At 43.9% G+C, this 27889-nt stretch overlaps 1 protein-coding gene across 1 annotated transcript; it reads left to right on the top strand.

Moving 5' to 3' along the window:
• Positions 1-358: 358 nt before the first annotated feature.
• Positions 359-6862, top strand: LOC137519385 (uncharacterized). Its single transcript, XM_068238339.1, has 2 exons — positions 359-6523; positions 6765-6862. Exon 1 carries the CDS (start codon positions 359-361, stop codon positions 6230-6232), a length of 5874 nt encoding a protein of 1957 aa, XP_068094440.1. The 3' UTR covers positions 6233-6523; positions 6765-6862.
• The last annotated feature ends 21027 nt before the right edge of the window (positions 6863-27889 follow it).

The raw sequence follows: 27889 nt of genomic DNA, 5'->3' as shown, positions 1-27889 counted from the left end.
TTACTTCAGCTCATTAAAGCTACAGATCATACCTGGTCTCAATTTATTGAGTAGTAGGAGGGTGTTTATCTGCCTGCTAAGCTCCATACACGCCCCAGGGGTACACGTGGTAGTGAGGACAGGACAGTGAAACGGCTGCTACCCGCGAGTGGAACCAGACCGGCTAGCTTCTCAGCCAGTGAAACGGCTGCTACCCGCGAGTGGAACCAGACCGGCTAGCTTCTCAGCCAGTGAAACGCTGCTACCCAGTGAGTGGAAAATAAGATACTGACTACAGAGACAGCTATACTACCACGCAGCTACGTGCATATCAGTACGCAGCAGTCTCTACACAGTCAAGATCCTTAACAGCAGCATCATGTCAGAAAGCCAAACTTCTTCTTACAAGACAAGGTCTAAAGTCAGTCGCTCTACAAGATCCTCGTCAGTCAGCAATGCGGCCGCCATTGCCCGCGCAGAAGCTGAAGCTGCAAAAGCACGTGCTGCCTTCGCAGAGCAAGAGATGCAGCTAAAGCTGCAACAAGCGACACTTGAAACTGAAAGGGCAAAACAGCAAGCAGCACTAGAGAAGCTCTCAGCACAGAGGGAAGCTGCTGCAGCTATTGCCAAAGCAGAAGCCTTAGAAGCACTCATCCACCCAGACGACAAAAGACACAGCAGGCCAGCCAGCCTTGATCTCGCCCATCAGGATCCCCTGCAGCGCACTTCAGATTATGTCCATCGACATTCCAGAATGATCGACTCTTTCCTGTCAATGGAAGATGCTCAACGGGACCTCATCGACAGATCTCATCAAACTCAATTCACAGCCCAGACAGAAAACCAGAATAAGTCTCCAGCCAGCAAGCCAGAAGTCAATATAGAAAATGAACTGATTCCAGAGCACCTGTCACCACGTCCGGAACTTCAACCGGCACATAACGTTCCAGGAACTTCTCCTTACACGCCAAATAGGTATGAGACATTTCAACCAAAACGAGAGACTACTGACAGGTATGATTACACACCACTTTCTCACTATGGCAACACACCACCATCTTTCCCTGCTCCTGCTCAAACCAGCATGGACATTGTTAAGTTCCTCACACGGCGTGAGCTGGTTGCCAAGGGACTTGTGAAGTTTGATGATCACCCTGAGAGTTATAGGGCCTGGCGGTCCTCCTTTAAGAACACAATTAAAGATGTTGAACTGTCCCCTAGTGAGGAGATGGACCTCTTAGCTAAGTGGCTAGGGACTGCATCTGCTGAGCATGTAAAAAGAATCAGGTCCATTAACATAAGAAACCCAGCAGCTGGACTAAAAATGGTTTGGGACAGACTTGATGAATGTTATGGTTCAGTGGAGGCTATAGAAAACTCTTTGTTTAAAAGGATAGAAGATTTCCCTAAAATAGCTTCCAAAGGCTTGCAGAAACTCAGGGAACTTAGTGACTTGTTAATGGAACTTCAGGTAGCCAAATCTGAAGGAGATCTGTCAGGACTTGCATATTTTGACACTGCCAGAGGTGTTAACCTCATAGTACAAAAGTTAACCCCTGGCTTACAAAATGAGTGGGTTAAATGTGGTTCTAACTATAAGAAAAAACACCATGTTTCATTTCCTCCATTTTCTGTGTTTGTAGACTTTATACATGATCAGGCTAAGATAAGAAATGATCCTAGTTTTGATTTTGCACTAACATGTACTTCTGTTCCAGGTCTGCCTTCACACAAAGCTTTAGTGGCAGTTCACAAGACTGAACTGTCTTCCCCAGACTCTCCCCACAGGTTTGCTGCCTCCCCTCATGCAGCAAATAAAGTTAGAGACCCTGGTAAGCAGTGTCCTATACACCGAAGGCCACATTCTCTGCTGAAATGTAGAGGCTTTAGAGAGAAACCCATTGAGGAACGTAAAGCCTTTCTTAAAGAGAATAGCATCTGTTACAAGTGCTGCTCATCCACCATTTACTTTGCCAAGAACTGCAAGGTTAGTGAAAATTGTAAAGAATGTGATAGCACAGATCACAACACAGCACTACATCCTGGACCAGCTCCATGGACTTTACAACATACTCACAGCACAACCGAGCATGGCGGGGAGGAGGGTGACACTCCTACAGTTACATTAGAGGTCACTCCACAGTGCACAGAGGTCTGCAAAGGAACCACAGGTGGAAGATCCTGCTCCAAAATGTGTCTAGTCCGAGTCTACCCAGCAGAACAAAGGGACAAAGCAGTCAAAATGTATGCCATTCTAGATGATCAAAGCAATGGGTCTCTAGCCCACCCAACCTTCTTTGATATATTCAATGTTAAAGGCCCCAGCTCTCCATACTCACTAAGGACTTGTGCAGGAATTGTGGAGACGGCGGGGAGAAGAGCATCTGGCTTCCAGATCGAAGCTATAGATGGAAGCATCTGCTTGCCCTTACCAACTCTAATAGAGTGCAACCAGATTCCTGATCATAGATCTGAAATTCCTACTCCAGATGTCGCATTACATCATGCACACTTGAAGCGTATAGCCCACCTGATCCCAGAACTTGATCCACAGGCTAAGATAATCTTGCTACTCGGGAGGGATATCCTACGAATCCATAAAGTGAGAAAACAAATAGATGGTTCCCATGATGCTCCTTATGCTCAGAAGCTAGACCTAGGATGGGTCATAATAGGTGAGGTCTGCCTAGGGCGTGTGCACAAGCCAGATACAGTTCATAGTATGTTCACAAGCACACTAGCAAGTGGGCGCCCCTCACTTTTCCAACCATGTGTCAACAACTTTCTCATAAAGGAGCTACCATGTGCCTCCCATCTACCTTGTCCCTTCACAGATGTCTCTAGTGACAATGATGCCTGTGACAGTGACCAAGACCACTTAGGATGCAGAGTCTTCCAGAGGTCAAAAGATGATAATCGGGTAGCATTATCTATTGAAGACAAGCAGTTCTTGGAAATAATGGAACGAGACTTTGTGAAGGACAGCACTAACAGTTGGGTTGCACCCCTTCCTTTCAGAACTCAGAGAAGACGCCTACCTAACAACAAAGTACAAGTGCTTAAACGTTTCTCTTCTCTCAGACGTAACTTCCAAAGAAAGCCAGAAATGAGAGAACACTTCTTTTCTTTCATGCAGAAAATATTTGAGAACAATCATGCAGAGATTGCCCCACCCCTTAAAGGTCCTGAAGAATGCTGGTACCTGCCAATTTTTGGAGTATATCATCCAAAGAAGCCAGGTCAGATCAGAGTAGTGTTTGACTCTAGCGCCAAATTTGAAGGCATCTCCCTAAACGATGTGCTGCTGACAGGCCCTGACCTGAATAACAAGCTACTGGGGGTACTTCTCTGTTTCCGCAAGGACACTGTCGCTCTGATTGCCGACATCCAACAGATGTTTCATTGCTTCCTTGTTAAGGAGAAGGATAGAAACTTCCTCAGATTCCTCTGGTTTAAAGACAATGATCCTTCAAAGGACATCATAGAGTATCGCATGAGAGTGCACATCTTTGGGAACAGCCCCTCACCTGCAGTTGCTATATATGGACTCAGACGTTCTGCTCAAGAAGGAGAGAGAGAATATGGGTTGGACACAAGACAGTTTGTAGAAAGAGACTTCTATGTAGATGACTGTTTGAAATCATTACCTTCTAATGACTCTGCAATCAGTCTCCTCAAAAGAGCCCAAGACATGCTTGCCTGCTCCAACTTGAGACTTCACAAGATTGCTTCAAACAGCAAAGAAGTTATGGAAGCCTTCCCTTCTGAAGATCATTCTAATGACCTAAGGGACTTGGATCTGGGGTCAGAAACTTTACCAGTCCAACGTAGCCTTGGACTTCTCTGGGACTTAAAATCTGACACCTTCACCTTTCAAGTTAGCAAGGAAGAAAAACCTTTTACTCGCAGAGGTGTCCTATCTGCAATCAACAGCCTATATGACCCTTTGGGATTTGCGGCTCCTGTCACTATCCAGGGTAAGGCCTTGCTCAGAGATTTAACCCGTGAAACTACTGACTGGGATGTTCCATTGCCTCCTGACAAGAAGAATCTGTGGGTGGAATGGAGAAACTCTCTAGCAGCTCTGTCTAGCCTTAAAGTTGCACGCACATATGCTCCTGTGCCATCTACAGATGTCCAAGATCATACACTTTGTGTCTTTTCTGATGCTTCAGTTAAAGCCATATCTGCTGTCGCTTATCTTAGAACCATAGACATTAAAGGACAATGCCACATTGGCTTTGTTATGGGCAAAGCAAAACTTGCACCACAGCCTGAGCACACGATACCCAGACTTGAACTTTGTGCAGCAGTCCTAGCTGTTGAAATGGCTGAGCTAATCACATCTGAGATTGACATTGACCTTAAAAAGGCTGAATTCTACACAGACAGCAAAGTAGTCTTAGGCTACATCAACAACGAGTCCAGACGATTCTATGTTTATGTCAACAACAGGGTGCTGCGGATTAGGAAATCCACCAGTCCAGAACAGTGGCATTATGTGTCCACTGACAACAATCCTGCGGACCACGCTACAAGAGCTGTTGCAGCAAGTCATCTCAAAAATACAACTTGGTTCACAGGTCCTGCATTCTTGTGTAATTCCACTCCAGCAGTTCACCAGAACAACATGTTTGAACTAGTGGATGAAGACTCAGACACTGAGATCCGTCCACAAGTGTCTGCACTTCACACAGTGACACTCTTCAAGTCCTTTGAATCTCATCGCTTCAAGAGATTCTCTACCTGGAAATCACTTGTTAGAGCCATTACCTGTCTAGCTCACATAGCCCGATCTTTTCAAAGAACCAATTCGAATGATGCTAAGAAGTGTAAAGGTTGGCACCACTGTCAAGAGGTATACACCATAGCAGAACTCCAACACTCCAAGAACTTCATCATTCGCACTGTACAGCAGGAAATCTACACCAAAGAGATTGCCTGTATCACTAACAGCAAGTCTATCCCTAAAGACAGCTCTTTAAAGAAACTTGACCCATTCCTTGACAAATACGGTCTCCTGAGAGTAGGAGGTCGTCTTAAGCAAGCAAGTCTAGAGCCTGATGAAAGGAATCCTCTGATAATTCCCGGTCATCATCATGTTACAAGATTGATTGTACAACACTACCACATCCAAGTCAAGCACCAAGGAAGACTGTTTACAGAAGGAGCTTTACATACTGCTGGATTGTGGATAGTTGGGGCAAAGAGATGTGTGAGTAGCATCATCTTCAGTTGCATCACATGCCGTAAACTTCGTGGTATGCTACAAACACAGAAGATGGCTAATCTGCCTGCTGATAGACTCAGTATGGATCCTCCTTTCACCAATGTTGGACTTGACGTATTTGGGCCTTGGTCCGTCACAGCACGTCAAACTAGAGGCGGTCAAGCAAACAGTAAACGCTGGGCAGTCATATTCACCTGTATGACCATCAGAGCTGTTCACATTGAAGTCATTGAATCTATGGATACTTCAAGCTTTATCAACGCCCTTAGACGTTTTATTGCAATCAGAGGTCCTGTGAAGCACATTCGATCTGACAGAGGCACCAATTTCATTGGAGCTGCTAAAGAACTACAGATCTCTTCCAATATTGATGCCAAGGCTGTGGAAAGATACCTGAGTGATCAGGACTGCACTTGGACTTTCAACCCACCTCACTCCTCTCACATGGGTGGAGCTTGGGAAAGGATGATCGGCATAGCCCGAAGAATCTTGGATTCCATCTTTCTACAAGCAGGAACTGCAAGACTCACTCACGAGAGCCTGGTAACCTTCATGGCTGAAGTCACAGCTATCATCAATGCTAGACCTCTGACTCCAGTTCTTAGTGATCCAGAAGAACCATTTCTTCTCACTCCTGCAACCCTCCTTACCCAAAAGACTGGGAAAGTGAGTCCTCCTCCTGGTGAGTTCAGCACTAAAGACATGTACAAACGTCAATGGAAACAAGTGCAGTGCCTTGCTGACACATTCTGGGACAGATGGAAGAAACAATACATCTCTACTTTGCAACCACGGAACAAGTGGCAGACTGCAAGGCCCAACCTGAAACCCGGAGATGTTGTACTTCTAAAGGACTGCCAATTGCAGAGAAATGAGTGGCCTCTAGGACTTGTCACCAAGACGTTTCCAAGTGAGGACGGAAATGTCCGCAAAGTAGAAGTAAAGGTCTGCAGACAGCAAGAGACCAAGTTGTTTCTCAGACCAGTGTGTGAACTCATTCTCCTATTATCCCCTACTGAATGATGGTGGTATCTGTTGATACCAGACGGGGAGTGTCATGTCTTGCAGACATCTTTCATTAAAATGGGTGCTAATCCATACAGGATTTATCCTGTGTTAGAATGAGGTAGGACAGCGCCACCTATTGACCACTGCATTACATTGTTCTCAGTTAAGTTCAGCCTTTCTGTTACTCCTCCTCCTCTGTGACCTCATGCACCAGACAAGAAGGGAGTAGCCTTCTAGAAGCTGCCATTTTCACATGCTCTCTGCTGAGGAATCTTCTCCGTGCTTCCACTAAAGGCTGCATAGCCGGTAAGGCATTCTTTCTTACTGTTTTCTATGAATCTGCATGACTAGTACTAGCTGTAGACATGTATTGTGTGTTATTTCTGTGTAGGCAGCTAGTTAGTAGTTCAACTGTATAGTGAGGCCTAGTCAGCTATCCATGCAGCCATGTTGCTGTGTGCACTAGTCTATCTACTGTATGCTGATATGTGATATGTTTATATGCAGTTCATGTACTTATTGCATCATTTCTGTTATTTGTTCACAGTTTCACACCAACTTACTTCAGCTCATTAAAGCTACAGATCATACCTGGTCTCAATTTATTGAGTAGTAGGAGGGTGTTTATCTGCCTGCTAAGCTCCATACACGCCCCAGGGGTACACGTGGTAGTGAGGACAGGACAATTACAGAGTTCCCCAACCCTGTCCTCAAGGCCCACCAACAGTACATGTTTTGCAGGAAACCACAAACATTCACAGGTGAGGTAATTAGTGTCTCAGCAGAGCTGATTAACTACCTCTGTGCATTCCACAAAACATGCACTGTTGGTTGGCCTTGAGGACAAAGTTGGGGAACACTGTGTTATTACATGTGAAATGTGTTATGCTTCACCAGCAAATTTCGCATTACTATTACGATGCGTAATTATGTATAGGCGTAATTTCTGCCCACCACTAACTACTTTACCTGGAATCAGGATGTACAGAGGCGCCAAAAGGATAAAATATGCTAAAAAGTTTAAAACATTCAGGTGGCAGTGGTGGACCAGCCACACCAAAACAGACACGATGCTATCTCTTGAGGTTGAGATAATTTATTCACATACTCCTAGATAAAACTGCAACGCGTTTCACGGGCACAATCCCGCTTCATCAGGCAATAAAAAAATGGAGTATCACACAGCTATAGGTCCAATAGCAGCCTGGCACCTCTGGACAGAGGTGCCAGGCTGGTGCCAGGCTGCTATTGGACCTATAGCTGTGTGATACTCAGGTTGTTTATTGCCTGATGAAGCGGGATTGTGCCCGTGAAACACGTTGCAGTTTTATCTAGGAATATGTGAATAAATTATCTCAACCTCAAGCGACAGCATCGTGTCTGTTTTGGTGTGGCTGGTCCACCGCCGCCACCTGAATGTTTTAAACTTTTTAGCATGTTTTATCCTTTTGGCGCCTCTGTACATCCTGATATCAAGTTGTCCACCCCTGGTGGAAGGGTGATGCACCCTCTTTCCTTCTATCTACAGAGAGCGACATCTTAGTCCTGAGTGGGGACAGGCTTGTTCGCCCCACCTGCCTATACTGTGATTGCCTAAGGGGTAACCCTTGTTTGTAAATATAATACTTACGTATCAATTTTCCTCCCTGTTCCAATACATACTACACTATATTGGGCTCTCGGTTTCTGTTTTATATACTTTACCTGGAAAGCCTGGAATTCTTTCTGCAGTGTTGGGTTCTCCTTTTCAACTACTTCCCTCTGGTCAATGAGTGAGCTCTAAATAACAACTGAAATGAGAGGGATATGGAGGCTACCATATTTATTTCATTTTAAGCAATACCAGTTGCCTAGCTATGATGCTGATCCTTTGCCTCTAATGCTTTTAGCCACAGACCTTGAATAAGCATGCAGATCAGGTGTTTCTGACAGTATTTTCAGATCTGACAAGATTAGCTGCATACTTGTTTCTGTATGATTCATACACTACTGCAGCCAAATAGACCAGCAGGGCTGCCAGGCAATTGGTATTGCTTTAACTGAGCTCAATTAGTTAGCGCTGAAAAATGTAAACATAGTTATCCAATCAGTTAATGTAAGGATACCTGCACTCTTCCAATGTTTAGTTGTTAGTTTCTTACTGATTAGTATGCTGATCTTGAACATTAAATGCATTTCCTTTTTGTCATGTGTCTGTTTCTTATGTAGGCCCAATATGCCTGCATTGGCATCGCTATTTAGATTTAGGGTCTAATTTCATTCTGTAAAATGGTTCCATTCATCCAATATAAGTTAATTTCCAGATGGAATTGGGTCTCTCTCGGAATGGCCAAACTAAACAACTCTCATCCCCAGAATTGTTAGTGGGACCTTTTATTTATGTGAGGCATGTTTTCCCCTGTTAAAACGCTGTTATCCCGTGGCAGAATGAGGGGTCTTTACCCCCCAAATCCCCTGTGCAAAATCCATGACTATCTTGGTTGTGGATTTTGCTGTTCATGGAGGCAGAGCTTTCGGCTGTAGCGCTTCCTTCATGCGCGTCAATCAGCCGCAGATCTCCACCTTTACCCTGCCCCTCTCAGTGAAGGATGACTATGGCCTCAATTCACTAAGCTTATCTCCTGTCTTTATTAACTCTTCTAGAGTTGTTACCATGGTGATAAGGCATGTAGTATTCAGGAAACATTTTACCTCAGGCAAACCTAAAGTTAACTCTTCTGTCTTTAAGTTAACTCTTTAATCCTTAAAATAACTCCAGAGTTAAAGACAGGCTGTTCATTAACTGCAAGTGAAAATAACTACAGAGGAGGTAACTTAACTACAGAGGAGGTAACTTAACTACAGAGGAGGTAAATTAACTACAGAAGAGGTAACGTAAGGAATGAAGAGATAAGATAACTCTCTTACTGTGTGGAGGTAAGTTTTCTCTTGCCTTATTATCTCCAGCATGATCTTAGTGAATTGAGGCCTTAGAGGGGCGGGGAGAGGCAGTGATCAGCGCTGATAGACGATTGTAGAGGCAGAGCTACAGCTTAAAGCTCTGCCTCTCACAGAAGCGCTACCCGCAGAGTGTGCCCCAGGGGATTTGGGGTGTAAAGACCCCGAGTTCTGTTGCAGGATAGCAGCGTTTTAACAGGGGGCAAATATGCCTCACATAAATAAAAGGTAAAAAGCAGTTTTTAAACTGGCTTTAGTGTCTCTTATACTTAAGTCCAGAGTCTGGAGCTTATCCAGACGAGTGCAAGGTCTCTAACAATCACCAGCTTTGTAATGCAGGAGTGGATTCCAGTGGCAACCTGTAAAGCTCTAGTAAACTCATGCCCAACAGAGTTAGATCACTGCTGGAAAATTATGGTAGGCACACAAAATATTGACACTTAGGGTAGAACCTTGACATTCTTCACTTAGGGGTGTACTGACTTTTGTTGCCAGTAGTTTAGACATTAATGATTGTTTATAAGCACTGACTACTTTACATTGTATCAGAGTGTCACATCTACAGTGTTGCAACATGAAAAGATATAATAAAATAATTACAAAAATGTGAGAGGTGTACTCACTTTTATGAGAGACTGTATATCTGGATCTCCCAGGGGTATATCTTCTGAAGTTAGTGATACATTTACTGTTAGCCACTGGTCAGTTCACAAAAATGTTTTTCAATAATGAAAAAAAGTCAAATATATTTATATGTAACTTTCTGATGCATCACATAACATTGTCACTCTAGATTACTCAATTTATCATCTTCAAACTAGATTTTATACCACTGCTCTAATAAAACAGAACATATATAATATATACACCATAAAATTAATCTCTGCCATAGAAAGATAATCTAGCATAACAGGTAATTTTTGTCTGCCTTTTGTCACTGTTTAATTACCAATCTGTAGATTGAACTTTGCGGAAATAATGTGAGATCTGGCACAAGTTAACAGCTTGTCAACAATACTGATTGTTAATAAAAAGAGGCTTTCCTACTACAAAAGAAGACAGGACAACCAGCGCTACTGAGCACACTTCAGTAATGCGAAATGATTATGTTAATAATAATGATGATAATCTATGAAATGTGTAATCAGTAGGAATAGAAAAAAAAATCACATATTGTAAAACTACAACATTGCTTAGTCTGATCTTGTTCAGACACACTCAGAAAATGTCAAACAAAATTAGTACTTAAGTCCTTTTTCAGGGAGCAGTGGTATCTGGATAATGTTCTCCTAACTTTAATGCATATGACACAAGAACACATTTATCAAAGTTGTGCAACCGTCCCTCCTTCAATGCAATTTAATTAACATATACAAATCACATATTTATGACTGGTGAAAAGTACTAATAATGTGATAGTTTACTACTAGGAAAACCAGTGCAACATTCCAGTTGGAATAGTATGTAGGCAACTTACCAAATTACCAACAATTAAATTATAACAACCCCCCCCCCCCCCCCAAAAAAAAAAATGCTCAGCAAGAACAGAAACCTTCCCATAAGAGATAATAGGCTCAATTCTGGTAGCTATGCTCGGTGAAGGTAACAGTAGTCAGGAAAATACCTCATTCGTTATCTCTTTTTTTTTTTAAATTCTTGTACATTTTGCCACCTGCTGCTGATGTTCGGTAAGTTACCGACACGGGGAAAACATGAGTAAATTAGTGAGGTATTTTCCCGACTTACATACTCTCATACACCCCCACCCGACCCTCAGCCAAGATTTAAAAGAGCTCTGAACTCCCCCTATATTCTCTCCCAACCTCCAACCTCTATTTTGTTTAAGTAAAAGTCCTCCGACCCCCCCCCCCCCCCCCCTACACTCTCTCCATGACCCCCGACCTTTAGGTAAAAAGTGCATCTCACAGCGCTGCACAGGGATCGAGTGGCAGTGCCCGGGGTGGTGGGTGGAGGGGTGGTCGGACAGACAGAGAGATCGAGATTGTTGGGGGGGGGAGGGCATTTCCGAGCACTTTCAGTTATTTTACCTACATACTAGCTTTATACGGGGGGGGGATATGGCTATATACTAGCTATATACAGGGGGGGGGGGGAATCTGACTATATAATAGCTATATACAGGGAGGATCTGACTATATATACTAGCTTTATACAGGGTTGCTCTTGCTATATACAGGGGGGGATCTGGCTATATATACAAGCTAAATACTGGGGGGATCTGGCTATATATGCTAACAATATAAATGGGGGATCTGACTATATATACTGGCTATATATTTAGTATAGACTGGGGGCAACTTTTCCAGGCAACCTATTCTTGGGGTTACTATTCCAGGCTACTTATAATGGGGTAACTTTTCTAGGTTACCTATAATGAGAGCAACTATTCCAGGCTACCTATACTGGGGGAAACCATACTACGCTGCCTATACTGGGGGTCAACTATTCTAGGCTACCTATACTGGGGGCAACTATTCCATGCTACCTATACGGAGGGCACCTATACCTGACGTTACCTGCCATGGCTAAGCACGCCACACACACTCCTTTCTATTTTTTTTGGGGGGGGGGGGTGGTTTCATTTAATACCCAGCACCCGGTGTCAAATGCCCTAGGTAATACCTCTCTTAGCTATACTGGATACACTTATACCTGTCTTAGCAATGCCAGTGACACTTATACCAGTCTTAGCTATATTAGCTAGGTAATACCTCTCTTAGCTATACTGGATACACTTATACCTGTCTTAGCAATGCCAGTGACACTTATACCAGTCTTAGCTATATTGGGGACACTTAATACCTGTCTTAGCTAAAGCCTAAGGTGGAACCTACCCAGCGTTAGCTAAAGCCTAAATCACAGAAATGCATTTACCATGAGGTAGAGGTAGGTTTAATTATTTGAAGTAAAAGACATGCAAACACGCACTTCATTTCACTTCAAGAATGAGGTCTTTTACCACTAAATACCGCATATTTTTAAACGAAAATTACCACATAAATTAACTCATGAAATTACATGAGGTAAAACTTTACTTAAACTACCAGAATTCAAAAGTTGATTTTCCTCATGAGGTAAATCAAATTCCATGAGGTAATTATCAACTAAACACTACCAAAATTTAGACCAATGCCTTTATGTGGTCTGCAAAATTAGTAATCTGATTCTCACATTAAGGTGGCCATACACATTTAGATTGCCTTCCAATGTGGCAAATGGAATCTAATGACAGAGGGATTGAATTCCCCACATGCATGAAATCTATTGAAAATGTATCGAACTGATTGAATCTGCCTGTAAAAATTGACCTGTTTATAACCAGCTTTATACACACTCATTGGTAATATACTACTAAACTGGAGGATAAATGTTCCTACTGTTGTTTTTGTGATGTAGTGTTGAACTGACAAGTAACATGCTTTGTCTGTTCTTTTAGAAGGATCTATAGCATTGCCATAATTAATACAGTAAATGCCACAAAGAGTTATTAATAATAATGAGACTTAGGGGCACATTTATATCTATCGAGAGAGCATGTTGAGATACTATTTCTGCAGACCAACAAGATATGCCTTTAGGCAAGGAGAAAGGTGCCTTGAGAAAAGCTGCTAAGTGTCTTGGTAGTGCTGGTATAGTAATTCCCTTAGATCTAGAAAGCTGTGGGAAAGTTTTGACGAGGCCTCCGCTAAATAAGTCATTAATATATAAGATACCCACTGAGGATAACCAGGATTTAATATTAATAAATGCAATAGCTAGTTGTATTACTTGTAGGCAGCATGGGGGCCCCCACTAACTGAGGACCTGCGTTTGTGGGGATATCTGCCGACAATCTGATTGCATTTTGTGGGGATATCTGCTGCCAATCTAATTGCATTTTGTGGGGATATCTGCCGCCAATCTAATTGCATTTTGTGGGGATATCTGCCACCAATCTGATTGCATTTAGTGGGGATATCTGCCGCCAATCTAATTGTATTTTGTGGGGAAATCTGCCACCAATCTGATTGCATTTTGTGGGGATATCTGCCACCAATCTGATTGCATTTTGTGGGGATATCTGATTTCATTTTGGGGGAAATTGTGCGGTGCACTAAAATTGGGGGTACGTAATGTGCCGCGCCAAAAAATGGGTGTTGAAAAGGACCACAATGTGGGTGTGGTCTCGGGTGGATACACATTTACATGAACTTAGCAATGGTGGGACATTAGACTAGGACAGTGGTGGTGAACCTTTTGGAGGCCGAGTGCCCAAACTGCAACCCAAAAGTCACTTATCTATCGCAAAGTGCCAACACAGCAATTTAAACTAAACACAAATGTTTTAACTCATACATGAACATTATGGAAAATCCAAGTTGAAAATAAACTGTGATTAGGAGGCGATCGGAAGGGGTGGGGAAATGCCGCTGCACAGCGGCTATCATGTAGCTATCGCTAGGCTAGCTACATGATTTAAAAAATGAATAAATAAAAAGTGCTGCGCCGCCCCCCTGGCGATTTTTTTTTGTAATGTCAGGGGGGTTAAAAAGACAAATTCAGCAATCATGAGGCCCCCAACAAGACAAATTCAGAAGTCATGAGGCCTCCAACAAGACAAATTCCGCAATCATTAAGCCCCCAACAAGACAAATTTAGCAATCATGAGGCCCCCCCCAACAAGACAAATTCAGAAGTCATGAGGCCCCCAACAAGACAAATTCAGCAATCATTAAGCCCCCAACAAGACAAATTCAGCAATCATGAGGCCCCCCAACAAGACAAATTCAGCAATCATGTGGCCCCCCAACAAGACAAATTCAGCAATCATGAGGCCCCCAACAAGACAAATTCAGCAATCATGAGGCCCCCAACAAGACAAATTCCGCAATCATGAGGCCCTAACAAGACAAATTCAGCAATCATGAGGCCCCCAACAAGACAAATTCAGTAACCATGAGGTCCCCAACAAGACAAATTCAGCAGTCATGAGGCACATACATAGACAGCATTTCACATGAATAGGAAGAATGTCCTCTTAATATGGTAGACACCTCTCACCTGGCTTCTGAATTCTCCTGGCTGCTGTGCTTGGCTGGCCTGGCAATACTGTTATTTGGCTAGCTTGGGGATGATGTGTGGGCCAAAAGGCCTGGCAGGGATGCTGTGGCCTGGCTGGCGGTGATGCTGGACTGGCCTGGCTGGCGGTGATGCTGGGCTGGCGGTGATGCTGGTCTGGCTGGCGGTGATTCTGGGCTGGCCTGGCCGGCGGTGATGCTGGACTGGCTGGCCTAGTGACAGGTGCCTCCTAGTTTAGGTAGTGACAGGTGCCTCCTAGTTTAGTTAGTGACAGGAGCCCCCGAGTTCAGCTAGTGACAGGAGCCCCCCCAAGTTCAGGTAGTGACATGGACCCCCCCAGTTCAGGTAGTGACAGGAGCCCCCCAGTTTAGGTAGTGACAAAAGCCCCCCTAGTTCAGGTAGTGACAGGGACCCCCCCCCCCAGTTCAGGTAGAGACAGGGACCTCCCAGTTTAGGTAGTGACAGAACCCCCCCCAGTTCAGGTAGTGACAGGGACCCCCAGTTTAGGTAGTGACAGGAGGCCCCCAGTTCAGGTAGTGACAGGGACCCCCCAGTTCAGGTAGTGACAGGGACCCCCCAGTTTAGGTAGTGACAGGAGCCTCCCCAGTTCAGGTAGTGACAGGGACCCCCCCACCCCCAGTTCAGGTAGTGACAGGGACCCCCCCAGTTGTGACAGTGGGGGGGAAGGGGGGACATCGCCCCCCCTTCCCTCACCTTGGGGCTCACCCTTCCTCGGCCCCCCCTCCATAATAAAGCAGCTGGCAGCGGGCGGCAGCGGAGCGGAACACTTCCTCTATTGCCTGCGCGAGAGGGAGATCTGTGAGTTGCTGGTCTAATGTCACTGACTAGACCAGACCAGCTGCGCACAGAGCCTTCCTCGCATGCACGGAATAGAGGAAGTGTTCAGCTTCGCTGCGCCCACCGCTAAATTATGGAGGGGGGGAGCGAGTAAGGGGGAGCCCCAAGGTGAGGGAAGGGGGGACGTCCTGCTGCTCCCCCTTCACTGCGCTGAGTTAGGTGGGGGGTACGGGGGGCGCCACTGATTCGGACAGGGGGTGGCCAGGGGGGGCAGCGGGCGGCCAGGTGGATTGCAGCCGCCCCAATTTGCCCAACGTGCGGACGCCCATGCAGGAGGGCCTTATTTTTAAATAGATTTACATTAGATTTAATGTTTACATCAAACCTACCATCCAATCTATTAAAAACATTGTATACAAAGTGTATGGGTACCTTAAGCCAATAAATGTAGTTATAAGGGAAGTCACCTGATACATTTAATTTGAGCTGTAAACTGGTAAGACAGCTATTTACACTATGTTACCATATCTGCTATCTGCAACACTTACAATCCTCCAGCAGCAGCCTATCCACTCACAAACCCGTTAATTTCATTAATACAACATGATGTGTGAATCTCAGAGCAAATCAATTCTAACAGCTATTCACATTTGTCAGTTTTATTAATTATTCTTTTGCATACAATTAACATTTTTAGTTTCTTTTAGCTGTAACGAATATTAGATTAATGCTTTTTATTTAATTTTTTACATAATAAAGTACTCCACCAAACAAATTCATATTGTTGTGATCACAGGCTTCACATCCTCTGAGTACTAGAATGCTAGGCAATGACCAGCGCTGTTTGGGATATGCATCCTTCCATAAGAGAAGTATGTCACCAAGTATTATGCTAGTAAGGATGCCTACGGGCCTAAACATACTGCTAAACTTTCCTGTTAGGTAGGAACTCCAGCATGCTTTACAAACATTATAAAACGGCTGCAGGATATGCAATGCAGAATAATAAGAGAGCAAGGCCCATATGCAATCAACTTTTTGTCCTAGGAGATATTTTTTTATCTTCTAATTAAAGTAATTATCAGCACTCTGCAAAGGTAACAAAAAGTAGGTGAAAAGTACTGTCAAAATTATTTTTAGTATTTTCTTGCTCGCTGGTGATTTAAAATGCATTTTATATTGACAAGTTTAAAAATATCACCTAGCAGAATATTTAGAAGAAAAAGTTAATTTTATATAGGCCTGAGTGTTTTATCTCCTGCAAGAACAAAGTGTACCTGCCGGCCACAGAGGATTCTTTGTGTCAGACGGGGAGTCCAATGCGGTCAGAGGCCCATCGCACCTCACCATGTAGTCCAAACAAACAGCAACAATCCACAAGGACTCGACCCTCCAAAGGTGAATTACAGCGATATATTTATTTATATATAGTGGTAATACAGCACACTAAAAAGCACAACGTTTCGTGCAGAGGCCCTTTCTCAAGTGCTCAAGTCATCTGGCAACACATTGTGAATATATAAAACTTTACTTACACGCCACACCCAAACTAATTGGGGGGCGGGCACATACTTAAAGATACATTAACCCTTACAGGGTGAGAGAGCTGCAAAAATAATCATAAGAAGCATCTAAGACTAAAATCTTCGTTAAGGCCGTACGGTGATTGAGTCCCCAGTTTTTCCATCCACCAAGCCTCACGTCTTAATTAGGTGGTCCTGCGATCATAGCCCTCATGGAACTGCACTACCTCCAGAACCAACCATCTCAGCTGACTCACCCTGTGTCCAAATTCCTTGAAATGCCTTGTTAAGGGGGGATCCCGATTTCTTTCCTCTTCCCCCTTTTGTTTTTATTAGGGTTCTGTATATTTCTCCTATGTTTATTAAGTCGAGACTTAACGTCTCTCTTAGTCTGCCCTACATAGGCCAACCCGCAGGGGCATTTGATATAATATACCACCCCTTTAGTGTCACATGTCGCATAATCTTTAAGGGGTATCGGGGTACCCTGTCGTGCATGTCTAACCTCAGCCCCCCCGATAATACCATTACAATTTTGGCAATGCAGACAGGGGAAGGTGCCCACTTTTGGTGGTCCCAAAAACATTTGTGTGGGCCCCCTGTTCTCCCTATATCAGCACGGACCAAATGATCCCTAATAGATTTCCCCCTTCTATATACAAATCTAGGAGGGTTCCTACAAATGGTGGACAACTGGGGATCAGCCTCAATCACCGGCCAAAACTTAGACATCGTATCTCGCAGAACAGTCGACTCTATGCAAAAAGTAGTCACACAATTAACTTCATTTCTCTCGTCCTGTTTCTGCCTATTATATGTTCTTAATGCTTCATGATCCAATCCTCCCACCTCTGCTGCTATTTCCTCACATCTTTTTTTTACTGTAGCCCCTTTTAGTAAAATCTTGCGTGAGGAGCTGTGCCTGCTTCACATACAGATCGTCTGAGGATGTAATCCTCCATATTCAAGGAAATGTGGAGGTTAGGAAGAAGTCGGGACATTTTGAAACTGATTTATACAGGAAAGAAACCGATAAAAATGGATATCTATTGGCCAGCAGTTGCCACCCTAAGCCACTGGTGAATGGGCTCCCTAAGAGTCAGTACGTTAGAATACGGAGGAGAACATCCTCAGACGATCTGTATGTGAAGCAGGCACAGCTCCTCACACAAGATTTTACTAAAAGGGGCTACAGTAAAAAAAGATGTGAGGAAATAGCAGCAGAGGTGGGAGGATTGGATCGTGAAGCATTAAGAACATATAATAGGGAGAAACAGGACGAGAGAAATGAAGTTAATTTTGTGACTACTTTTTGCCGAGAGTCGACAGTTCTGCGAGATACGATGTCTGCGTTTTGGCCGGTGATTGAAGCTGATCCCCAGTTGTCCACCATTTGTAGGAACCCTCCTAGATTTGTATATAGAAGGGGGAAATCTATTAGGAACCATTTGGTCCGTGCTGATATAGGGAGAACAGGGGGCCCACACAAATGTTTTTGGGACCACCAAAAGTGGGCACCTTCTCCTGTCTGCAGTGCCAAAATTGTAATGGTATTATCAGGGGAACTGAGGTTAGACATTTACGCCAGGGTACCCTGATACCCCTTAAAGATTATGCGACATGTGACACTAAAGGGGTGATATATTATATCAAATGCCCCTGCGGGTTGGCCTATGTAGGGCAGACTAAGAGAGACGTTAAGTCTCGACTTAATAAACATAGGAGCAATATACAGAACCCTAATAAAAACAAAAGGGGGAGGAGGAAAGAAATTGGGATCCCCCCTTAGCAAGGCATTTCAAGGAATTTGGACACAGGGTGAGTCAGCTGAGATGGTTGGTTCTGGAGGTAGTGCAGTTCCATGAGGGCCACGATCGCAGGACCACCTTATTAAGACGTGAGGCTTGGTGGATGGAAAAACTGGGGACTCAATCACTGTACGGCTTCAATGAAGATTTTAGTCTTAGATGCTTCTTATGATTATTTTTGCAGCTCTCTCACCCTGTAAGGGTTAATGTATCTTTAAGTATGTGCCCGCCCCCAATTAGTTTGGGTATGGCGTGTAAGTAAAGTTTGATATATTCACAATGTGTTGCCAGATGACTTGAGCACTTGAGAAAGGGCCTCTGCCCGAAACGTTGTGCTTTTTTAGTGTGCTGTATTACCGCTATATATAAATAAATATTTCACTGTAATTCACCTTTGGAGGGTCGAGTCCTTGTGGATTGTTGTTGTTTGTTTTATCTCCTGCTACCTAACAGAAGACAAAAAAAATCCAGGCAAGCAAGGATAAAGCATTAGTGGATTTTGGGTTCGATACACTAACAAACTGTAAAATTGCCATGCACAGACATGGCAATTCATGGCAATTGTTCTAGTACTTACATTACAAGAGTAGTGCACATTGCACAATTAAGTAAACCTGTAGTGCCTGTGCATTATGCTGATTTTGTAACACTCATTCTCACAGCAACACTCAAGTAATTCAGGTATCACAGGCCACACTATTTGCAAAGTGCGTACTACTCTGTTGTGCTGTTTGAGCATGGCAGTTGTACATGCATTTAGTGAATCAAGCTCTATATCAGATTATGTCCTTTTTTGAGAACATGATTGATTTCAGGGGTGTGGACATTACAGTGTGTGTGTGTGTGTGTGTGTGTGTGTGTGTGTGTGTGTGTGTGTGTGTGTGTGTGTGTGTGCGTGCGTGCGCGCGTGCGTGCGTGCGTGCGTGTGTGTGTGCGCACACTCTTTCAAATCTAGAGTTTTGAGCATCAAGATATACTATGTAATATAAATTGCCTAGTCTTTAGTAGTACTTAAAATTACATGCATACAGTATCAGATAAAAAAACCCACTACATTTTAAACTATATAATTGTTTATTTAACAAAGGCTAAGTTAAAATGCAGAAGTACTGTGAAAAACTAGGTACATCCTTCCTACTTCCATCAAAACTGAAAGAGGAGGTAGCAGACATATATTGCACTTAATAAACCGCCAAAAAACCGCCAAAAGTACCGTGGTCCCAGAGCTTCTTGTGGGAGGGGTTTCAGCACAAAATCAGTCATACAGCGCCCCCTGATGGTCTGTTTGTGAAAAGCAATATATTTCTCATGTAAAAGGGGGTATCAGCTACTGATTGGGATAAAGTTCAATTATTGGTTGGAGTTTCTCTTTAATTCTACAATAAGAAAAAGTATTCATAAGCAAAAAAAAAATTAAAAACAGCTGCCAGTCTTCCCAAGAATGGACATCCCAGAAATATTACACCCAGGACAGACCATGCAATAGTCAAAGAATATGCAAGCTATACCAAGAGCTACATCTCAGGTTCTGCAGATTTTATTTAGCATGTTAAATGGTAAATTTCATGAAACATGGCTTCTCCATTTCACTGTCAGTTTTGTTATATATATAATGATGCGGTGGAATCTGTGTTAGTTAGAATTACAAAATTATAGTACCTGGTAAGCACCAGATACAGTAACTTTAGTATGGCGTGATACATAAAATGGTACACTTTATTTTAATGTCGCAAATTTGATAGTTAGAAACAATTAAGTGGACCTGAAAAAACAAATATACTTTTATTTTAAAATACATACAACCCCTGTTGGTTAAGTATTTTGTAATGTAAACAAAACACAAGAGCTTTGAACAGATAGAAGTAAATTGAGAGATCACAAGAGCAGAAGCTGTTAATTTTTTCGCTTGCCACTTCTAACACGCAGGCTAATCAGTTGTAATTAAAAGCCAAGTACCAAACTAATGAAGCTGACTTGTCACCAGTTGTCATGTTAGTGATCAATTCACAACTTCATCACAGTAGCAACAACTTCTCAAAGTGATAAAATGACCCTTAATCTTAGCAGTTCCAAGATATGATAAAGATAATGTTCTGTGAATGTGTTAACAAAGGAGTGACTTCAAGGGATACTATGTTGTATGATATCTTCTCATATATCAGCAGCGCAATAAATAGCTCACATGATGTTAGATGTTATTCTTTTTTATATCTGCCATAAATTAATTTCATTAATTAAATGGCTGGATGATCGTTCAAATTGCTTTTTTGAACAGTATTAATGTAAGTACATCTTTCACATGCTTAAATTAAGTAAACCAGTAGCAAGATAATCCCTTTTTTAAAGTAGTTTTACTTTGGCAATATTCCAACAAACCTACAGTTTGTGTCAAACCAGCAAAGTGAGAAAATATAGTAGGGATTAGGGATGCTCACCGCGTTCCGCGGAATTCCATTTTCCGCGATTCCGGCCCGAAATTTGGTGATTCCGTTCCGTCACATCGGAACAAAATTGCCATAGCGCTATAGTGGAAATTCCGCGGAACGATGCGTAATTCCAGCGGAATTTTGTTAGCCAATCACAAGGAAGCCCCTAGAATAAGTTTAAAGTGAAAACAACAGGATTTCTTCATGAAAATCAGAATTTCTGCACCAATCAGAGGCTTACAAAAACCACCCAAACTGATTTCTTCATGAAAATCAGAATTATTTCAGCACCAATTACAGTGTTAACAAAAACCAATCAATCCTATGCTAGCAACCAGCTCCCTAGCTATCTCACCTATCCCACCATTTTGTATAGGTCCCAAAGCTTACGCGACACCTCCTGCGGCACAAAAACCACCGCCATGGAACCACCGCCAGGTCCCAAAGCTTACGCGATACCTCCTGCGGCACAAAAACCACCGCCATGGATCCACAGCCAGGTCCCAAAGCTTACGTGACACCTCCTGTGGCGCCAAAACCACCACCATGGGACCACCGCCAGGTACCACAGCTTACGCGACACCTCCTGCGGTGCAATAACCACCGCCATGGGACCACCGACAGGTCCCAAAGCTTACGCGACACCTCCTGCGGCGCCAAAACAACCACCATGGAACCACCGTCAGGTCCCAAAGCATACGTGACACCTCCTGCAGAGCAAAAACCACTACCATGGGACCACCGCCAGGTCCCAAAGCATACGCGACACCTCCTGCGGAACCAAAATGACCGCCATGGAACCACCGCTAGGTCCCATGGCTTAAGCGACACCTCCCCCGGCACCAAAATGACCGCCATGGGACCACCGGGTCCATGGCATAAGCAACACCTCCTGCAGCGCCAAAATGACCGCCATGGGACCACCGCATAAGAGACACCTCCTGCTGCAAAACCGGGGGAACAGCCACTAGGTCCCATGGGCTACCATATAGCATAAACAAGGTTTCATTTGCGATCACTTTAATTTTTCCGCCGGAATGCGGAATTCCGAGAATTTCCGCGGAAATGTAATGGCGACGGAATTTAGCGGTGGTGGAATTCCGCAATCCCGGCGGAACGGAATTTGCTCATTCTGATCATCCCTAGTAGGGATCACAGAAACACTCTTTTATTTTAAAGTATTATTTACGTGATGTACTTGGTTAACAATCTGACACGTGTTCTTTAAGCTATTTTGGTTCCTGGACGTAGTTTCTACGTCCAGGAACCAGGCGCGCTGCCGCGCGCCCCCGCGGCCGATTGCGCGCGTGCAGCGCACTCCCGGCCGCGGATTCGGTAGCCAGGGAATCAATGTATCGGTCTACGGTGCCCGATCATTGATTCCTCTCCCCCGCTGAAAAAGCAACAGCTTCTCTTGGAAGCTGCGCCTTTTCTGGCCGTTCCCTCTGCGATGAGTCACTCTAAGCGTGTGTTACGCTTAGAGTGACGTCATGTAAACAAACTCATGGCCGCCATCTTGTGGCCAAAAAGTAATACTACACCTGTAAAAAAAATAAATTTAAAATTAACACACATTTACATTATCAATCTATTGTTTACCTCCTACCCTCCCAAAACTACCCAAATAAAATGTTTACAATAAAAAAAAAAAAACATTACAATAAAAAAAAAAAAACATGTAAATATTTACCTAAGGGTCTAAACTTTTTAAATATCAATGTAAAGATGAAATATTTCTATATTTTTTTTATTTTAAACTTGTAAATAGTGATAGATGCAAAACGGAAAAAATGCACCTTTATTTCCAAACAAAATATTGTCGCCATACATTGTGATAGGGACATAATTTTAATAGTGTTATAACCGGGACATATGGGCAAATACAATACGTGAGTTTTAATTATGGAGGCATGTATTATTTTAAAACTATAATGGCTGAAAACTGAGAAATAATGCATTTTTTCCGTTTTTTCTTATTCTTCCTGTTAAAATGCATGTACAGTAAAGTGGCTCTTAGCAAAATGTACCCCCCAAAGAAAGCTTAATTGGTGGCGGAAAAAACAAGATATAGATCAGTGCATTGTGATAAGTAGTGATAAAGTTATAGGCTAATGAATGGGAGGTGAACATTTCTCACGTGAAAACCACGGAACCTGAATGGGTTAAGCAACACACACATGGGACATTACACATGTATATGCTTAGGTTTGGATACAAATCAGGCAGTGTATGGGCATGGCTGGATTTACTGTAAGGCAGTGTAGGCATGTGCCTGATGATGGAAAGGCAGGTCCCTCCCCTCCCCACCCCAAGTGCCTCCCTCCTGCCTTATCCATGCAGAATCCCAAGCAAAGTGTAAATGAGAGGTTACTCACCCGGGTCTTGGCATTCCACTCACCAGATCTTCCTTCTGTCGGGAGCAACTCCACCTACCTAATGTATGGGGGCAACTCTAGCTACCTAATTTTTGGGGGCACCTCTAGCTTCTTAATACTAAGGATAGCTCTGGCTATAACAGGGTCAAGGGAACTAAGGGAGAAGTGACAGTTGGGCCAGCCAGCACACTTGCGATGTGGTTCGGCAGACATTTGTAGGTTCATGGGGGGGGGGGGGGTTAGGGTGCCAGGACATCTGTGCCTATAGGCTCCTGTGATGTAAATCCGGGCCTGTGTATGGGGTTAAAGGCATTTCATCTAATAATGTCAAAATACATTTATTAGAAGTTATCTTTGAGTTAGTTGAAATCTCTCTACTGTTTCACGATTGACATTGGAATTTTTTTAATGATGTTTTTTTTTTTTTTTACCTCATTTACATTGAAGAAATGTGTTTGAGAAAAAAAAATATGTCCAGGTGAAAGTAACTTATCTTATCTTTGATCGGGACAAAGGTAATCCTTAACAGAAGGATAATTACAAGATGTAAAAATCAATATATATGAAAGTGCTGTGGCAGTTAGACCTGTTTTTGTGTGTTTTGATTGCCAATGTCAGTTGGTTGGAAAGGAGTATGCCATCCACCACATACAGAGTCAACAGGCATAGACTGCTGGGTGAAAGAAGCAGAAGCCTGTCTCTGCATTCAGAAGCTTACTGGTATCAGGAGGGACCCCATGCTTTCATAGGTTTGCTTTCAGTTTGTCATGAGAACTTTATTAATAGGACTAGTGCAGTGATCTCTCCAGTCTTTCATCTCTGACTTAGTGTTGGGCGAACATCTAGATGTTCGGGTTCGGGCCGAACAGGCCGAACATGGCCGCGATGTTCGGGTGTTCGACCCGAACTCCGAACATAATGGAAGTCAATGGGGACCCGAACTTTTGTGCTTTGTAAAGCCTCCTTACATGCTACATACCCCAAATTTACAGGGTATGTGCACCTTGGGAGTGGGTACAAGAGGAAAAAAAATTTAGCAAAAAGAGCTTATAGTTTTTGAGAAAATCGATTTTAAAGTTTCAAAGGGAAAACTGTCTTTTAAATGCGGGAAATGTCTGTTTTCTTTGCACAGGTAACATGCTTTTTGTCGGCATGCAGTCATAAATGTAATACATATAAGAGGTTCCAGGAAAAGGGACCGGTAACGCTAACCCAGCAGCAGCACACGTGATGGAACAAGAGGAGGGTGGCGCAGGAGGAGAAGGCCACGCTTTGAGACACAACAACCCAGGCCTTGCATGAGGACAAGAAGCGTGCGGATAGCAATTTGCATTTTGTCGCCATGCAGTCATAAATGTAATACAGATGAGAGGTTCAATAAACAGGGACCGGAAACGCTAACCCATCACAGATGTTCATTGTTCATGTTACTTGGTTGGGGTCCGGGAGTGTTGCGTAGTCGTTTCCAATCCAGGATTGATTCATTTTAATTTGAGTCAGACGGTCTGCATTTTCTGTGGAGAGGCGGATACGCCGCCGATCTGTGACGATGCCTCCGGCAGCACTGAAACAGCGTTCCGACATAACGCTGGCTGCCGGGCAAGCCAGCACCTCTATTGCGTACATTGCCAGTTTGTGCCAGGTGTCTAGCTTCGATACCCAATAGTTGAAGGGTGCAGATGGATTGTTCAACACAGCTACGCCATCTGACATGTAGTCCTTGACCATCTTCTCCAGGCGATCGGTGTTGGAGGTGGATCTGCACGCTTGCTGTTCTGTGTGCTGCTGCATGGGTGTCAGAAAATTTTCCCACTCCAAGGACACTGCCGATACCATTCCCTTTTGGGCACTAGCTGCGGCTTGTGTTGTTTGCTGCCCTCCTGGTCGTCCTGGGTTTGCGGAAGTCAGTCTGTCGGCGTACAACTGGCTAGAGGAGGGGGAGGATGTCAATCTCCTCTCTAAAGTCTCCACAAGGGCCTGCTGGTATTCTTCCATTTTGACCTGTCTGGCTCTTTCTTCAAGCAGTTTTGGAACATTGTGTTTGTACCGTGGATCCAGAAGGGTATAAACCCAGTAATTGGTGTTGTCCAGAATGCGCACAATGCGTGGGTCGCGTTCAATGCAGTCCTAGGCCGAAGAGGTCATAGCCTAGGGTCACAAAACCTGTTTATTGGGCAATTTCAATGGTGGCGAGTCTGACGTACATAAATCGCAGCAATGGCCGTTAGCAACGTCTGAATCTCACGAAATGTCTCATGCAGGTAGAAGACATATTGTTAGACTTGGGCTCCAAAGATGGGTTCCCTACATCTCTGCAAACCAGAGTTACAGGGCTCCAAATTTGGTAAAATCCCCCATAGGCTTTCATTGGGCCTCCTATTTACAGTTCCAAAATCTCACATCTTTTCAAAGGGCAATTACTCAGCAGTGGCAAATTTTCTAGCATTGTAGGGACCCTTAGGGGGAACATGACTGGTGAGTTTCGGGCCCCTAGGCCGAAGAGGTCATAGCCTAGGGTCACAAAAACCTGTTTATTGGGGCTATTTCAATGGTAGTGATGGTGACGTACATAAATCGCAGCAATGGCCGTTAGCAAAGTCTGAATCTCACGAAATGTCTCATGCAGGTAGAAGACATATTGTTAGACTTGGATTCCAAAGATGGGGTCCCTACATCTCTGCAAACCAGAGTTACAGGGGTCCAAAATTGGTAAAATCCCCCATAGGATTTCATTGCCTCCCTATTTCACTTTCCAAAATCTCACATCTTTTCAAAGGGCAATGGCTCAGCAGTACCAAATTTTCTAGCATTGTAGGGACCCTTAGGGGGAACATGACTGGTGAGTTTCGGGCCCCTAGGCCGAAGAGGTCATAGCCTAGGGTCACAAAAACCTGTTTATTTGGGCTATTTCAATGGTAGTGATGGTGGCGTACATAAATCTCAGCCATGGCCGTTAGCAACGTCTGAATCTCACGAAATGTCTCATGCAGGTAGAAGACATATTGTTAGACTTAGATTCCAAAGATGGGGTCCCTACATCTCTGCAAACCAGAGTTACAGGGGTCCAAAATTGGTAAAATCCCCCATAGGCTTTCATTGGGCCTCCTATTTACCGTTCCAAAATCTCACACCATTTCAAAGGGCAATGGCTCAGCAGTGGCAAAACTCACCAGTCATGATCCCCCTAAGGGTCCCTACAATGCTAGAAAATTTGGTACTGCTGAGCCATTGCCCTTTGAAAAGATGTGAGATTTTGGAAAGTGAAATAGGGAGGCAATGAAATCCTATGGGGGATTTTACCAATTTTGGACCCCTGTAACTCTGGTTTGCAGAGATGTAGGGACCCCATCTTTGGAATCCAAGTCTAACAATATGTCTTCTACCTGCATGAGACATTTCGTGAGATTCAGACTTTGCTAACGGCCATTGCTGCGATTTATGTACGTCAGACTCGCCACCATTGAAATTGCCCAATAAACAGGTTTTGTGACCCTAGGCTATGACCTCTTCGGCCTAGGACTGCATTGAACGCGACCCACGCATTGTGCGCATTCTGGACAACACCAATTACTGGGTTTATACCCTTCTGGATCCACGGTACAAACACAATGTTCCAAAACTGCTTGAAGAAAGAGCCAGACAGGTCAAAATGGAAGAATACCAGCAGGCCCTTGTGGAGACTTTAGAGAGGAGATTGACATCCTCCCCCTCCTCTAGCCAGTTGTACGCCGACAGACTGACTTCCGCAAACCCAGGACGACCAGGAGGGCAGCAAACAACACAAGCCGCAGCTAGTGCCCAAAAGGGAATGGTATCGGCAGTGTCCTTGGAGTGGGAAAATTTTCTGACACCCATGCAGCAGCACACAGAACAGCAAGCGTGCAGATCCACCTCCAACACCGATCGCCTGGAGAAGATGGTCAAGGACTACATGTCAGATGGCGTAGCTGTGTTGAACAATCCATCTGCACCCTTCAACTATTGGGTATCGAAGCTAGACACCTGGCACAAACTGGCAATGTACGCAATAGAGGTGCTGGCTTGCCCGGCAGCCAGCGTTATGTCGGAACGCTGTTTCAGTGCTGCCGGAGGCATCGTCACAGATCGGCGGCGTATCCGCCTCTCCACAGAAAATGCAGACCGTCTGACTCAAATTAAAATGAATCAATCCTGGATTGGAAACGACTACGCAACACTCCCGGACCCCAACCAAGTAACATGAACAATGAACATCTGTGATGGGTTAGCGTTTCCGGTCCCTGTTTATTGAACCTCTCATCTGTATTACATTTATGACTGCATGGCGACAAAATGCAAATTGCTATCCGCACGCTTCTTGTCCTCATGCAAGGCCTGGGTTGTTGTGTCTCAAAGCGTGGCCTTCTCCTCCTGCGCCACCCTCCTCTTGTTCCATCACGTGTGCTGCTGCTGGGTTAGCGTTACCGGTCCCTTTTCCTGGAACCTCTTATATGTATTACATTTATGACTGCATGCCGACAAAAAGCATGTTACCTGTGCAAAGAAAACAGACATTTCCCGCATTTAAAAGACAGTTTTCCCTTTGAAACTTTAAAATCGATTTTCTCAAAAACTATAAGCTCTTTTTGCTAAATTTTTTTTCCTCTTGTACCCACTCCCAAGGTGCACATACCCTGTAAATTTGGGGTATGTAGCATGTAAGGAGGCTTTACAAAGCACAAAAGTTCGGGTCCCCATTGACTTCCAT

This window comes from Hyperolius riggenbachi, chromosome 5 (genome assembly GCF_040937935.1).
Source record: "Hyperolius riggenbachi isolate aHypRig1 chromosome 5, aHypRig1.pri, whole genome shotgun sequence".
NCBI lineage: Eukaryota > Metazoa > Chordata > Amphibia > Anura > Hyperoliidae > Hyperolius > Hyperolius riggenbachi.
This window is presented reverse-complemented; position numbering and strand designations above follow the sequence as displayed.